The following is a 13,426-nucleotide window of genomic DNA, read 5'->3' on the forward strand; positions in this document are numbered from 1 at the left end:
CATTTGCTTGAATGCAGTGATGACATTTAGTGTTGTGTTAAAGTTGTAGCCTGAAGGGCTCAGGCCTCTTACCTTCAATAACACACTGGTCAGGGATAGGAATTTTCTTCCCCATCTCCATGACGTATGCTTTCACTTTACCCAAGTTCTCCTTCAAGTGCAAGTAGAGCTTGTCTTGGTACTCTGCAGGACTCTTCACCACCTCTGCGCTTTCTTCATGGGCCTTTTCTCCAGTGGGTTCTGGCAAATTTTCTGATTCTGTGTAGTCAATACTTTGGTGTGAAACCAAAGAATTTCCCAGTTGCATTTCTTCGGCATCAACACCAAAAGGTAACTTGTCGTTTTCCTGGCTAATGTAGATCTCGGTGAAGGAGATGCCAGCAGGAATGTCCCCGTTCTCCTCCTCTTGTCCACTGTCTAAGTTTACCGACTTCATGCGGACTGCATGCAAAGCAAGGCTTTTGGACCTGGAAGGCAAGTAAAGAAGGAAAAGTGCTTTGGAACAGAGGTAAGGTGGAACACAACACGCTGAGCAAGGAGACAGAAATCATTTGGACATGTGCTCTTCCGAGTTACCTCTATGCAGCCAGTTCGGAGAGCAGAGTGCAAGGCTAACTTAGCCAGAGGCAAATACCTTCTGATAAATATGCATTTCAAAAGCAAAATGCAAGCCAGTTTTAATAAGCAAATGAAACTAAATAATATCCATATATCACAACATCTGCGTGCCATGGAAGGAGCCAGTCAACCTATCTGCAAGCAACTTAAAACCCCAGCACTGCAGCATATGCTTTATTGATCACATCATAAAAATGCCATCCAGCAGAGATTTAACTGCACCAAACCTGAACCTGAACCAAGATTCAGCCTCCAGTTCTTCACTGCCCCATATCTATACACCAAACATGAAACTGAAGTCTCCGTAGGAGCAAGAAGGCTAAAAGAGAAGTGCCTGAAAGTGCACACGCAGAGGTGATGTGTGCTTGCAGGGACACTGAGGGCACACAAGTGACCATGCCCTTGTCAGAGCAGCAGGAGACGAGGCAGTGTCCCAGTCTCACCAGGGCTGTGGTTACCTTTGCTGTCAGGTTTACAGCAGGGTCTCTGCCAGAAATATTGGAGCAGGAAGCAGCAGCCTCGGCTGTGTACCTGTGGAGCACGCACGGCCAAGGAACTTTGTGGGTGCTGGTGAATGGGGGGCCTCGTCTCACCCAGGTCTTGGGAGAGTCACACTCATCCCAGCACCGAGCGTGGGCAGACCCACCGGCACAGAACTGATCAAAAAAGTAACTTGGAAAGATTTTCCTAGCCTTTCAATTCACAGACATGAGACTTGGTTAAAATTAGACTTATGATGCCCATAGCCATCATGCAAGCGGACCGATTTCTCAATGTTTGAACAAAATTTTCTTACAAAACTGATATTCACAAAAACCACTCACGCATGTTACAGAACCATACCTGTTAAATCTCATATCCTTTCTTTCTTCTTTAGAAACCTGGCCTAAGCTGTATCTTCTTATTGAGCCAGGAGTACTGTTGTTGATGTTTATTTTTTCTTCAAAAGCCTGTATCTTAACTTGAAGCTTTTCCTCTTCTTCATTTCCATTCATAACAGATTTTAAATCATCCAGTGGTACAGGCGATTCTATTTCAATATCATTTTCTGTCCTAAGAAAGCAGAAAGCAGAGATTTAGCTCTGGCACACTTTGCTCCTAGGGATGCTGACACTGCATTTCCGCCCTTGACCCCTGTTATGTGTCTGCTAAAATAATTATGTTTCAGCAGAGATTTTCATAGAGGTTGATTAATCATTTTCAGAAACATCTTCTAGATCAACATCTCTGTCAGATGGATCAGAAACACTGAACATCTCTGACAACACTGGATTAGAAACTGCATGTGCTGTATCTGCATAAGCAAAAAACCTCTTTTCCCGATAGTCCCACAGGGAAAAGGTTTTCAGCTGAACTTAAACTATTCTTTCAAGCTTGCTAAACAGTGACTTATTGCATTATTTTCATAAACCAAAACTAGAGTTAATTGCAGAGTTTATAGAATTCTGTGGTTTAAAATGTTTGACAAAAGTACACGCAGTTTGTACTGCCTTCATGTACTCAGAGTAAGAAAAATATATTTTAAAATAACTCTGTGCATGGAAAGAAACAGGCTCAGGAAACTAAAATCTCAGGGTACCGTGCTGGTTCCTGGGATGGAAAACAGCACAGTCCCTCCCAGATCCCAGCTTTGTGCAGCCACGGGGCCACAACTTTCCGAAGTAACCCAGGCTCGAATGAGTAACCACATCCCACAGGTGTTCGGAGCTGAAGGCAGCCTGACCCGTACAATGCTCAGAAACTCCACAACCAGAATCCTCCTAGAGAATGAAGGGATGTTTGGCAACATTTACTTAGCTCTGCAGTTCAAAATTAAGCTCATTTTCCTCTTACCCCACCCCACTTACTTTGTTCTTCCTTTCTGCCCCCCTTAGGAGCAAACATCTGAATGGCTCGGTCTGTGAAATGTGAACACTGAAAGCCACAAATGAGAATTTTAACGCACCACTTCCAAAGCAACTGCGTCTCAACAAGTCACGCTCACAGTTGGGAAGCCTATTAAGAAGTCCCAAATGCTGCAAATTACTAATAGTGGAAACAAAGCATGTTTGGAAAAAAACAAACAGAAAACAAAAAAACAAACCCAAAAAAGAACAACTGTGAATAGTGAGTGCATCATGAAGTGTGCCTTTTTGTTTGTTTTGATAAAGGCAGTTCAGGATATTTCTCAGGAGAGTTGGCAAGGCTTTGTCCTGTTTTGTTTTTAAATTTAGGCAATACCTCATAATATATTAGCACCACAGAACATTTCAGAAGAAAGTATTTTTTTCTAATAAAGAATCATGGTGTGACCTTTGCTAACAAGTCTTCCTGCAGATGTAGGACGAGATTTAATTCCTTAGGAAACTGTCACTCCAGCAGCTCTACCAGCACTGCTCTCGTTGTGGGAAGCAAGCAGCAAGGAAAACATCTGACACATACACACACATACAGCCCTCCGGCTGCAGAGCGGGGCTGGACGGACAGACTGATGGGGTTTCTGAATGACAGCCCCAAGCCAGCAAGCCTTGAAGACGTTTGGCAATGAGAACAGACTTTCCTAACTGCGTTTTTCCCCCCCCAGCATTCTCCAGGTGAACCTTGGTGCCTTTGTGAAGGAAACCCAAGAAAATGCTACTGATAAAGAAACGCATCAATGAATCCTCTCTGCCATGTGCACAGCAGCAAGTTAGTAAATATAGGGCTCATCACTGGTGCTCACACCCCACCTTGGTTGGGATCAGGCTGATACCTGGCATCTGGAGCAAATGTGAGTGCTGCTGGCTGTGGGATGATGCACGGCACGGCTCCTCCGGGGCACCACCAGCTCTCACGTGTACCAGCCTCGCACTCACATCGGTTCCCAGGAAGCCGAAAGCACATGCCCCAAGAGAAATCTTCAATGAAGCCTCCACCCCACGCCCAACGGGCTGCCTGGCAGGCCTTCCTGCTGGCCTCCCCTTGCAGCAACAGTAAAATAAACTATTGTTTGAAATCTTGGCAAGAGGCACCCAGTACATTGCTGAGGTTGCTGCAGAAGGATCAGCTTACACCAAAGCTTGGAGTGTTTCAAGAGGAAAAGGATGCACAAACTTATCGTGAATCATAAGGACCTTGCTGGCAAAGACCTCCACGTTGCTGTGCTCCTCACTGGTGCGCTGCTTTTAAATGCTCTTTTGCAAATTTTAGAAAGACACCTAAATATACAGGGCAGCAAGTCAAGAGTGATGCATTAATGTGAAGGGTATTGCTCCGGAACACCAACAGCATTATCAGCATCATAGTCAGGTGCTTAAAATGGGCAGAAGAGCACACACAAATAGAAATTGCTAAAAATACACTGAGATGGGACTGGTTCCAGGATTCAACTCTGTTTGGAAGTAACGTGAATGGCTCAAGTGCAGGTCCTCGTGGTTCATCAACATACAGCCTCCAGCACCTCCTTAAACACGACGGAGGTGCAGCTTTGCAGAAGTGAGCAGAATCTCCAGCTCACCGTCAGGAAGCCCATCAAGAGCTTCCAAATATTGCTAGGAGCCGATTATGGAAACGTCATCAGCCTGATAATGTCCAAGGCTGAGGTGCTCCATGGGGCTGCAGGCTGGTCAGACGCACGGCAGCTCACAGCCTCAGCACTCCTGGGTGGTAGCAGGGAAAGTAAAACACACGGAAATCTTAGATGTTATCCCAGTTCTCTTCACCACTGTGAGTGTTGATTTAAAGGTCAAACACTGTAGAAAATGAAAGGCAAATGAATGGTAAATGAATGCTAAGCGATGCTATGGGCTAGACCTATGCTCTCCTGGAAGGAAGGAAGGATTTCATCCAGCCACCAAACTGAGCAGCACGGGTATAGTCTGCTGGGCTCAGTTCTTACCCAGAATGATGGCATTGAAGCACCATTACATTTTCCTTCTGCCCTTTCTTGCCTTCTTTTAATAACCATGCTACACTTGCAGGTTAGATCAGTCCATTAAGACCCCGCATGTGTTCTTAAAAAGCCCCTCCGAGACCGAGTAGCTTGCGATTTTGTGACAGAGGGGCAATAGAGCATCGCATGGTTTTAATTACACTCTCTACTAAACGCATGTAAAATTCCCAGTGTCAAACAACTCCAAGCCAGCCATCACTCTGCAGAAATCAGTTTCTTCTTATGTAAACACACGATTCTGGAAGGAATGGTTATAATCCAGCCACACATTTTAAAACCCTGTTTTCCTTTCACAGCACAAACACTCTGGATTGCTGCTCTTTAAAAACCACTGCAGCTCAGTAACTGCAGCAGCTCTGCAGCCAGCAGTGGATTTCCATGTTGATCTCTGGATCCTCCCCACTTAACATTCGTGCACTTCACACGAGTCAGAAGAAATGCGGCATAAATCAGTGGAGAGCTCTCATTTCACCCTTAACCGCTGCTCTATACTTGTTCTTGTCTGAGTCAGCTGATATTATGCTTGATAAAGGCTTGAAATGCAAAAGCAAATACCAAATCTATAACTGCAAAAAGTCTGCCTTTCTCTCTGCTCACTCACAGCCACGCTGAGTTAACACAACGGACCCCAGCTGCCAGCCTGCAAGGACCAGGGTCACAAGGGATAAGGCAGACGATGCAGGAGAAATCAAGTGGAAAATGGAAAATAAGAAACAGTTCCAGAAAGGTTGGTTTGAAAGGGTCCAGCACAGCCACTGGTCCAGGAAAGAAGCAGACACCCCTCTTTGTCACCCAGAGCAGCGTTGGGAACAGGATTTTATTTTTATTTTATTCTAGTGAAGCAACACGAATTGCACCTGCCTTGTGGTGACAGCACCTGTATTGCATCAACTGTCCGAGCTCCTAACAGCAGCAATTTATCACCAGAAATATTAAAAACTGATAGCAACAGCAAAACAAATTGTGGAGGAACTTGTGTTTTAAGTTCCTTCCACTGCAGATAGAAGGCCAAACTCTGCCCTCTCCTCCTCCCCCAGGCTCCACACACAAAACTGGATTTTGCTTCTGAAACCATGCGCATACACAGCTCAAGCAGCTTCTACCCCTCAGCAAAGCAAGTCCTTAAAGGGGAATTTTACAGAGAAATAGAGAAACACAACAACAATGTTCTAACAAAAACCTTTTCCTGTTTTTTTTTTGTTGTTGTTTGTTTGTTTGTTTGTTTGTTTTTGGGGGGAGGAGATCCACTCTAGTGATAAATATTAGGCACAGAAGGTAATAAGGAATAGGAAAACCATAGCATTTTAGCAAATAAAATAATTTCTCAATCATAAATCAAGTGACCAGTCCTGGGCTGCAAGAGTAATTATTACACTTTGTTACTGAAACCTCAATTCCTGTCCTGTTTCGTTACAGTTCCCACAACATGTGACATTCTTCTGGCCCCCTTTGCTGCGACGACTTGCCTACTCGTTTTTGTAGTTGAACTTGACTGGTTTGAAAAACATGTACATCATTTCATGCTCACTCGGTTATTTCCACTTCAGCTTTTCACTGTCTTCAGTGAAGCTTTTCACAAAGGCTTCACAAAGTTCTGAGGGCTGTGTTTCAGCAGATTTGTGCCACCAGGTGATGTGTGCACATTTATTACAGCCTTGTAAAATAAGTGGCTATATCGGGGTTCCTCTCCTTTCTCATTCTTAACTCTCCAGGATACCAATTAATTGTTTCTCAAATGACCTCAATGTTTTGGCTCCAACTCTACAAGTCTGTCTCCAAAGCTATCCTTCATGGTTATGAGTTTTCTGACATCTGTGTTAAATTTTATATCACAGGATTGCTATTCCTTCGTGCCCTCTTGACCTATTTCAGTATATGCAATGCTAATTATAAGTCTCTCCCTAATTAAAAGCGACTACTATCAGATATTTAAATAACACGTTCTTACTGTGACAAATGCAGCAGTGCTCCCAATGCTTTAATCTCAGGATACAAGTTTAAGGAAGCTAAGTGCTCAGAACATTTTTGTAGACGCTTGAGAATATTTTTTCAGACTTGTTTAGCAAACCTTTGTCACAGAGCCGTGCCAGTCATTGTTCTCCTAGCTTCAGTGGTTATCTTCTAGAATAAACTCAGTGATAATTGCGTAGCCTGACTCCACCGATTTATTTTTAACTGAAGCTTTTCAGATTGCCTTAGTCTGCTTATCTGGGATGTAGCTTTCTTTCTGCTCTTTTGGAAGTGCTAAAACTTTAGCAGCTTCTTTTTTCTCCCTTGCCAAATGACACAGCTGCTGCTGCGTGATGTTCAGAGGCCATTCTGCCTGGTAGCATGCATCTGGCATCTGCAGTGCACCTAGGCTCTTACTGACATCCTGGAACTATGGATTTCTGCTTTAGTGTCGATCGTCCTTATTCCTGTGTTTGAAATGCATGCCTCAAGTTACTTCTACGAGTACGGATGTTCTCCATGGGGTGTCTGTACGCTTACCTGACCCTATAAATAATGCAATCCAATAGCTGAGTGAGTGTCCACTGGAACAATACATGAGAGATACCAAGATCAATCTGAAAACAGAACTGCAGTAACTTACAGGAACTGCAGTACAGCTTGTTTTCAGCTGGATGCTCTCATTCATTGCAACGTGGGTATATTTAATATAAATTCACACTGCCTCGCACAGCCCCTGGGATTGCCCCTTGTCACACAAAACCCAGCGTTACCTGGCTGCTGACACGTTGTCGTTCTCCAGCTGTCGGACGAGGAGCTTGGCTATGGCAGTGAAGCTGTTGCTCATGCGGTAGATATCTCTGCTCTGGGTGCCCAAGATGCTGGAGAAGGTGTCAGTGAGACTCTTAATTTCCAGCAAAAGGATGTGGTGAAATGAGTGCTCCATGTTGGCCAGATGGTTCACCAAATACATCAGGCACATCCTGGCCCGCTCCTAGACGACGTAAGGAGATAGAAAAACAAATTTTAAGCAAATGAATTCAGTGTTTGCTTGCACAAGGCTGGTTTGTGTGCATGCTGCTGATTAAAACAATGCCATTGGGGAATTAGGGAATAGTGGCTGCCCCACGACTAACAAAAAGGCAGCTGCACCAAAAGCACAGTTTCCTTTTGCGTGCTGTCAACATCACACGTATTGGCCTTGGTGCTGCCCAACCTGGCTTAGCCTCCATACACCTTTGTGTACTCCTCAACCCCGAAGCGGAGTCCCCAAAGCCTTTGGAGGGCTCTGCATGGCCCTAGGGCAGTAGATCAACCTGGTTCACAGATCAGAGCACCAGCAGCAGACTTGGCTCCCATTTCTTCTTTGATGGGCCTTGTGAGCCTGGCCAAGCTAGCTCACCTGCCCATAACCCAGTTTCCATGCCTTTTTTTTCTTTCTTTTCCTTCCTTCTAACTCCCGGGCTGTTTGTGGCAGGCAAACCCTCGTGCTCGTGCACTCAGCTCAGCAGGGAGCGGACCCTGTGGCTCAGGGCTGCACTGCACAGCCCGTGGCTGACTCCATTGGTGTGGCTTTGTTACAGACCCATTGCATTTATGGGCTAATTTCCAGCTTATTGCCTTGTCCACGTTATTCTCCACAACTGCAACCATTCAAGAGCCACCAGGCAGTTCGAGTGAGCTCTGCGCATGCCACCAGCTGTGAGAAGCACACAGCCGGGAGCAAATACCCATTTTTCCAGAGCACAAAAGTGTTTCCCAACCACGACTTCCTTTCTGGATCTGCCGGGTGTTGCCCATTTGTTATATTTAGCAGTGTCACCCCAGACCCTGTCTTCACCAGCGTTCCCCAAGCTGAGCAGGACTCCTGTGACAGCATCCTGCAGCGGAAAGCCAGGCACAGGACTAACGGCGAGGGGTTGCAGGGCCTCAGGAGTCACAGGGGCACGCTCCTTCCATGTGCTGCATCTAGGAGCAATGCTCAGGTGAGACCCATGACCAACAACGAGGGGTTTAAAATGAGATTTCGTTTCACCATCTCGCCACACGCACCAAGCTGCTGCCTGGCAGCTGTGCCAAGCCCTGCCAACACGCTGAAGTCTGATATGCCCTCTGCAGCCAAGGTTTGGCTGGGTGATTTATCAGCAAGATCACATCTCCCACAAATTACAACTAAAGGGGCTGCTTCAGGTCATAACATAAATAAATAAACAAATAAAAAGCAAATATTTGCTAACAAATACGTTATCTCTGCTTGGCAAGTGCACACGGTTCCAATTCCAAGTATCTCTGCTTGCACATGTGCAAGTTCTCACACTAAAACACAGACCCTGAAGGTAAAGAAACGCATGAGGGTTTCTTTGTTTTCTTATAATTGTTCTAGGCGTATAAGGTTCCACAACCCTAAAAATACCTAGGTGGTAAAAGCAGCAAAGAGCAGCAATTAACTCGGAGCTCATCTCGGATCCTCCGCTGGGATGCCAGCGCACGGCTCCCCGTAGTGAGACCCACTCCACGCTCAGCAGATCGTTACAGAAATCAGGAGGTGGTTCGCTGTTAGAACCTGTGCTGAAATGCAAGCAGAGGCACTTCAGGGAAAAAACAAAAACAAAAACAAAAACAAAAACAAAAAAAAAAAAAAACAACAAAAAAAAACCCTAAATCTCTTCTTCCCAAGGATTAGCAGAAATGGAGGGGAAGCTGTGTGCCATATACATCCTCCCAGCACTGCAGGGCCACAGCGTTATTGCCTCAGATTTCAGAAATAAAATCTCAAAATTCTTCTGGGACTGTGTAACAGGAGAAAAAACACTGCTGAAGGTTTAATTCCAAGTGTAGCTGGGCCATAAAAATACATGGGAGACTTTGGCAGAGCGTTGCCCAAGTATCACGGCTGAGACACTTTTTGAAGGAAAAAGTCAACCTCTTTCAAACACAAGGAGATGGGCTGCGCCGTGCCGTGACAGAGATAAATGAGCACAGCTTATCGGACAAATTGCTTCCCCTCAGCCGTATGTGGAAAAACTCCGGCTACTTCTGCAGGCGGGCTGGGCTGCTGTGACAGAGCCTTTTCCTCAATGGTTTGGAGGGGGCTGACTTTTTGGTAAATACTCACTAGCTTATTTGGAAGACATTCCTCCCTGCGAGAGATAAACATAGGCTCAATTAACATTTAAAACACATTTTTGTTTCCTAAACAAACTGTGCAGCAGACGCAACTCGAAGAGGAGTTGTGACCCTTTTCATGTCACTTTGATCCAGCTGGAATGTCTCCAGCCACGCTGAAACGCTGCTACTCGCCTGGAGTGAGGTAAAAGAACAATAAACTCCAGTGAGTAATATAATATGGAACTGTTACACAAAACAAAATTACAGCAAAATAGCTCGACATGAAAGCAGTTATTATCTCCGCCGCAAATTTTACCCAAAAATATTCAGAGCGCCTGTTTGGACGTACATAAGCCATTGTTATTTCAACTGTGCTTGTTTTCTGTGTTCATGTGCTTTCTCCTAAGCTTATCTCGTGTTTTATGGCGTTACCTCTGCCAGTAGGTGAAGATCTGAAATACAGGCAACGAGGTGTGGCAAGAGAGTTTGCTTTTTCTTAAAATCAGGCTCAGGAGACTACAGAAGAGACCAGAATGATTTCAGAAGAAACTGCAATTTCCAGTTTGTCCAAAACATCTTAATATATGTGTATTTCAATCACTACATATCCAGCTGACTTTTGCCCCAAGATGATGCTTTGCTTTGCACAAATTGCTGGTCAAGGGACACGTCCCGATTGCAGCTTCACCCGTGAGACTCCCCCTGACATCAGGGGAAGCGGCGTGCATAAACAAGGGGACCTCTAAAATAAAGGGAGCCGTTCCCAGCCAAACCTCTCATCTCTCCAGGGGTCTGCCTGAGCTGCCAAGGGGGACAGAGCAGCTCAGGAAAAGCACGAGAGCTCGCTTCTAGAAGCCAGCAGAAGACATTTTCTGCCCACGTTTGCAATCTGCATTAGGAAGGGCCAGCCCTCAGCCCTTGCCACCTCTTTTCACCCAGTAAACCGCCCCGTGAAATAAAACACCAACAGATAAAGTTCCAACACGCTGTTATCATTTCGTTTCTCGCTTGCTTTGCTCGGCCAGCAAGGGGTGGCTGGTGCAGGGTCCCGTCTGCAGGCAGCAGCTCGCGGTGCATCTGCAGCACAGCCCCGGCGCAGGAAGCAGCCGCAGACGTGTTGAGGAAGGCACGGCTGAGATAAGGGATGAGATAAGGGACCCCATCAGCACGCCCAGGCGTGCGGGGCCCGCTGTGCTGCTCACACACTTCTGCCTGGCCCACATAAATTAGCCGGCTGCAGGAACGCTTGTAACCCAGCAGCTCCTCTTAGATCAGTGGTGCTTGAACAATTTCTTTCGGGTAGATTCATTTTTATCTGCTGGACCTTTACGATCAGCCCGGCTTTTATGATGCCAGATGTGTTTCTGCTATTTTATCTGGGTGTCCACGCTGCAGCGAGCGCTGCCTTACACATCAGTGAAGTTCATGGGGTGCTCACAAAGGCTTCTCTCCTCCCCTCTTTCGAGGTGCCCAATCTGCACGGGAGCACCCACAGCCAGCACCCGTCCCTTCGCTGATAGTAGGATGGGGCAGAAATCTGCCAAAGGAACAGCCAGAGTAAAGCAAGAAAAGAAAGCTTCATGGGGAGAATGAGATCTGTGCGTTACTGAACTGGCGAGAGGGGCAGGGACCCTTCGGTCACTGCCTGGTCTCCTGCAAACCCAGGCAATGGGCCTGGACCAGTGAATGGCCCTCCAAACAGCTCCTCATACCCCCAGAAAATTGTGCGACACAAAGCACTCAAGTTCCCTAAAATATAAAAAATAAATTTAAAGAATAGGATAAAAAGACAAAAGCCGCAAGGAGAAGGTGTGAGAGAGACCCTGAGCTGCAATGCTGAGGGAAAAGGGAAGCCATCAGGTGAAGCCAAGCAGGTGATGCAGGGAAGCAGACCATGTCCCATGTCAGAGGATGCAAAAACCATACAAAAAAACCATTTGGATATCTTTTTAGTAAGCAAACCCAGGAGAGCAGAGGAGCCAGCTGTCACACTGCAGAGTTCACCTCTGCCACCCTTTGCACGTCGCTTTTGTAAATGGTTTTTGGTCAAAGGTCTCCTGGGTGCTGCTAAAGCAGAGCCACACAACCAAGCCAAGCACGTGCCCACCTCTCCAAGCAAGCACCGCTCATGGTGTGGAGCTGGGCTGGAGCAGGGCACGGGGCTGTCAGCAGCTGCAGCCCCTCGGACACAGCAGGCGTACGGCATGGGGCAGCACGGAGGTTACCTGACACCTACAAGACTGGAGATTAATTATTCTGTGCAGGTTTGGCCCAGGCTGTGCATGTGAAAGTTGGATGTTACACGTATCTGCAGAAACCCGGGGATTAAAAAAATATAAGAAGAAAGTGTTCTGCAAATTGTTTCTTTGTAAACTTTACAGTAGCCTGTCATTTCCAATAATACACACAGCACAACACGTCCAGGTGGCTGCTTGCTTGTTCTTGGTATAAATCAATGAATAAGTAAACAAATGCAAAATAAATTCTGTCCCTTTTAAGAAGGGGAACACTGCAGAAAGGCTGCCTCAGATTTTTGCATGGAAGAGCTGGTTCATCATGCTAAAACACAGCCCCAGAATTAAATCCTCGAGTCCTAATCCCAGCTGTGCTCCTTCAAGGATGGACCAGTTATGAGCTGTAAAGCTTTTAGGAGTCCTTAACTCTGCAGTAGTGCGCGCAGAAATAAACACTGCCTGCTGCAGTTCTCAGCAAGGTAAATTTTACTGGGGTGATATAGGTAAACAAGGAGAGAACAACCAATTTCATTCATGCTGGAAGCTGCAACCACACAACACGTGAGAGAGTCTGTGCAGAACAGCACAACATTGCCCTGCGGTGTGCCACGTGTCCCCAGCAGCTCCGTCCCCTGCCTGTGAGCCCTTGTGCCCCTAGGCAGGACCCCACCTCTTGGGAGGCTTTAAAACCTTTAAGATAGTCCCCAGAGCCCAATCCATATACACAGGACCAACTTCTCCAGCCTTTATGGAGACAAACACCAGCTGATTTGGTGCAAGGATCACTGAAAGGACAGGGAAACTACAAGGATTCACCTCTGCAGAAATAAAATGACCCAGGTTACTGTATGGCAGCATCAGTACCAAACTTCAGCAAACAGGTTTATGACATACTGTTCATTTTCTGGCTATATAATCAAGTTTTACCACAGCCACGAAACTTTGAATTATTTAGCAGGAGCTCCATGAACTCAGCAGACCATGATTTTTACCTTCACAGAACCGTGATTTGAGGCAGAGGGAAAATGTTTATTATTAGTGGCAAAAGACACATAGACTTATAACCAGGAATGAAAACAAAAGTCATATTAAAATTCATGGTATATCATAAATGACTCTAGCTAGCTTGGTGTCCTCAGGACACCCAAAGTCTTGAGCAGTCAGGTAGTTCACAGGCTTCACAGTGGTTGCCTCCCTCCCTCGGGCTGCATTTTTAGGAGCTGGGGATGGCAGTGGGGTCTACAGCATTTCTCAGTCCCAGTGGGATAAGGGTAACAGCAGTGCTTCGTAAGCAGCACCCCTCACTGCTGGGGCCATGGGGAGCTGGGGTTTTGGGGAGGGCAAGGGGCTGGGACCTGAGAGCTGCTTGGCGGTGTCTGTAGCACGCTGAGCCTGTTCGTAGCACCCGGAGCAGGTGAGCATGGCTTCCACATCCAGACTTTATGGTAGAAAAAAAAACTCCGTGCAGGTTTGCTACTCTGTGATGAAACTCATGAAACAATTTTAGGAGTTTGTGGCTTTAAATCCTTTTAAAGCACAATGTTCCCACTGGGTCAGGTCCCAAACCGAGTTAACCGTGAAAATGTTCCTGTGATGAGGCTTGAGT

General features: G+C 46.2%; 1 protein-coding gene across 5 annotated transcripts in view; it reads right to left on the reverse strand.

Annotated features, from left to right (window-relative positions):
- The window catches only part of VEPH1 (ventricular zone expressed PH domain containing 1), a 67,660-nt gene that overhangs the window by 31,762 nt on the left and 22,472 nt on the right, over nt 1-13,426 (reverse strand). For 3 of the 5 annotated variants that reach the window (XM_068691752.1, XM_068691754.1, XM_068691753.1), the window contains 3 exons: nt 7,252-7,472; nt 1,462-1,671; nt 73-467 (listed from right to left, as the gene is read on the reverse strand). In XM_068691752.1, the coding sequence (XP_068547853.1) occupies nt 73-467; nt 1,462-1,671; nt 7,252-7,472 (826 nt within the window). Of the gene's footprint in view, nt 1-72; nt 468-1,461; nt 1,672-3,527; nt 4,329-7,251; nt 7,473-12,433; nt 13,299-13,426 lie in introns of those variants that run through there. The other 2 variants (XM_068691755.1, XM_068691756.1) reach the window with 2 other exon arrangements.

This window comes from Anas acuta, chromosome 9 (assembly GCF_963932015.1).
Source record: "Anas acuta chromosome 9, bAnaAcu1.1, whole genome shotgun sequence".
Lineage (NCBI taxonomy): Eukaryota > Metazoa > Chordata > Aves > Anseriformes > Anatidae > Anas > Anas acuta.